A 2,761-nucleotide genomic window follows, 5' to 3' on the forward strand; every position below is an offset into this window, starting at 1 on the left:
GCCCCCAGTTTATTGTTCAGTAAAGACACAATAAAAACAGACTCACGTGATTAAAGGAGATTTCTTTAAGTGTCTCTGGGCCTTTGTCCAACTTTTGATGGAGTGGGTCTAGGACCTTGAACATTCCTTGAACATTGTGCTCACCAAAGTACATCCTACAAGTCATACAAAATTACAAATGTCATCCACTTTAAAAATCATGTTATGATAAACCAAGAGTTCCCACAGTATTTGACATAGGCTTCTAGCAAGCATATACATGTACATGTAGTGGCAGCTGTTTATTTGCTAAATTTTGTCAAATTGAAAAGTAGAGAATTTTCCATTTTTATAATTTTATCTGATACATATATATGTTCTTATGTTGTGTAGAAAGTTTGAACTGATTCCAATCAAAATTAGATTTTTTATGAATTTTTAAAGTTGCTCCAAAATCAGGTAAAAGTCCCTGTACTGTAGTACAGTGATTTTGGCCAAATTTCGTCAAAAATGAAAAGAAGAGAATTTTTCATTTTTGTAATTTTTTCTGATACATATACATGTTATTATGTTGCGTAGAAAGTTTAAACTGATTTCAATCAAAATTAGATTTTTTACAAATTTTTGAAGTTGCTCCAAAATCGGGTAAAGCCCTGTACTGTAGTACAGTGACTTTGGCCAAATTTTATCAAAAATGCAAAGCAAAAAATTTTCCATTTTTATAACTTTATCTGATACATATACATGTTCTTATGTTGTGTAGAAAGTTTGAGCTGATTCCGATCAAGTTTAATTTTTTCATAAATTTTTAAAGTTGCTGAAAAATTGGCCCAAAGTCCTGTACATATGGACTTTAATTTATTATTGTACATGTACATGTATGTACATTCATAAGTCAAAAAATACATTATTATTCCAATACCTTGAGGCATCCTCTAATGTCTCGTGCCACTGCTCATGCCAGAGTATAGCCACTCTTATCAGCTCCTCTGATACCATCACTGCTTGTTGAACCAGATCAGAGCTGTGCTCACGCATGTTACTCAGTATCATGTCAGCAGCATCACGTCTCACTGTGCTCTGACTCTTAGCAGCTACTGTCAATGGGTAGATTAGAGCCTGCACAATAAGAATAAAATACAAAACATTCAAAATACCTTTCGATAATAATAATTTTATATTTAACTTTTATTTAACTTTTATAATTACATGTACATTATTGTCAGAAAAGTTAAGTCTTACAAATTTACTAAAAATTATTTTAAAAAAATACTAAACAACAGCACATGTACATGTACATATACATGTACACTACATGTACATTACATGTATATGTACACTACATGTACATATACATGTAGTGTACATTTACATGTACAGTATATGTACATGTACACTGACCTGAGGATGGTGTCGTCCTACATCAGTGAGTAGCTCATGAATCAGTTTGGAGACCAGTCTACGAGGTGAGTCTATACGAGCTATCAACTGGGGAATGACCTACAGAAATTAGTACATTAATTCATGTACATGTACATACATGTGTATATCAATAGAATTACATGTACATGTACATAAACATGTGTAACACACAATCCAGTGCTGACCAAAATGGGTAAAATAAAATATAAAAAGATGTAGCACTTAATTTTAGCATTTTTGACCCATTAGAGAGTAGGCTCTTCTTTTATATAGTGTATTCCCTTAATGTAGCAATTATTAGTAATTTGTGAACTACATTAGCTAATTTAGCATTAAATAAGGTCCTTAGCTGAAATTAGTGTAACTCGAAACAAATACAGCGACACAGTTTGTTCTTGCATAAATGCAAACTTGAGCTTGTTTATACAAATACATGTGTACATGTACATAACGAAGAGACAACAAACCTGGAGCCAGTTTTCAATATCCACTGTTTTGATTCCTTCCTCAAGAGCTTCATGAACCTCAGAGATGTGACCATAGTCAAACCACAAAGTCAGTAGCCTGTTGGTGCCAAAAAATAATATAATAAAATAAAAATATTTTTTCAGCCTAAACAGAGAGCAATTTTTGCTATTTTTTAGCACAAGAAATTGGCAGAAAATAACTCAAAGAAAATGACAGTATAGTTTAATTAATGAATATTTTCTAGCTTAAAAATAATGTATTTTCTAGCCTTAACAAAGAGCTTTTTTGGCACAAGAAATTGGCAGAAAATAAGTCAAGAAAAATGTTACATATTGAGTGCATAGTCTTGCACGTGTAGTCATTGTTCAGTTTCACACTAAATGAGGTGCAATGTACACAAACATGGAATGGATGAGTAGTTGTTATTCAAATTCTATTTCTTATTTCTATTTCAAGTTCATTAAGAGGTGATGGAATGCCAGCAAATTGTCACTGTAATAAGTTTGTCCTGGAGCTTAATGCATGTAAGTAACTTATTAACCTCCTAACAGTTGTTTATTGATTTCCTTCGCAAGTACATGTACAGCATGTTGCAAGTTACATGTACATGTATTCATGAAGCAATCTCAATAGTCAAGCAGACTGAATGGTATAATAAGTTAATTGTTTAGGAGGTTAATAAGTAACTTATTAACCTCCTGGTAATTTACTTATCAATTTCCTTAGCAAGTACATGTACATGTACAGCATGTGAGTTAATTACTGTATAGCCACAACAAAGTTTGAAGCAATAAACTTGAGCAAATCAGGACACAAGTCTTTTTAAGCAAATTCATTTCCGTGCTTAAAGGTGGGTTCTCAATATGACGCATTGCTTTTCATGCGCTAGCGT

General features: G+C 32.5%; 1 protein-coding gene across 1 annotated transcript; it reads right to left on the minus strand.

The window, feature by feature from the left end:
* Positions 1-46: 46 nt before the first annotated feature.
* On the minus strand, positions 47-1,965 carry LOC109591200 (serine/threonine-protein kinase mTOR-like; the record flags this gene model as incomplete). The annotated part of the gene is made up of 4 exons (XM_020006980.1): positions 47-155; positions 902-1,098; positions 1,381-1,479; positions 1,869-1,965. Coding segments are annotated over 4 exons (502 nt in total), but the record flags the coding sequence as incomplete, so codon positions are not given.
* Positions 1,966-2,761: the final 796 nt, after the last annotated feature.

This window comes from Amphimedon queenslandica, unplaced genomic scaffold (genome assembly GCF_000090795.2).
Source record: "Amphimedon queenslandica unplaced genomic scaffold, v1.1 AMPQUscaffold_8728_Cont19332, whole genome shotgun sequence".
Taxonomy (NCBI): domain Eukaryota; kingdom Metazoa; phylum Porifera; class Demospongiae; order Haplosclerida; family Niphatidae; genus Amphimedon; species Amphimedon queenslandica.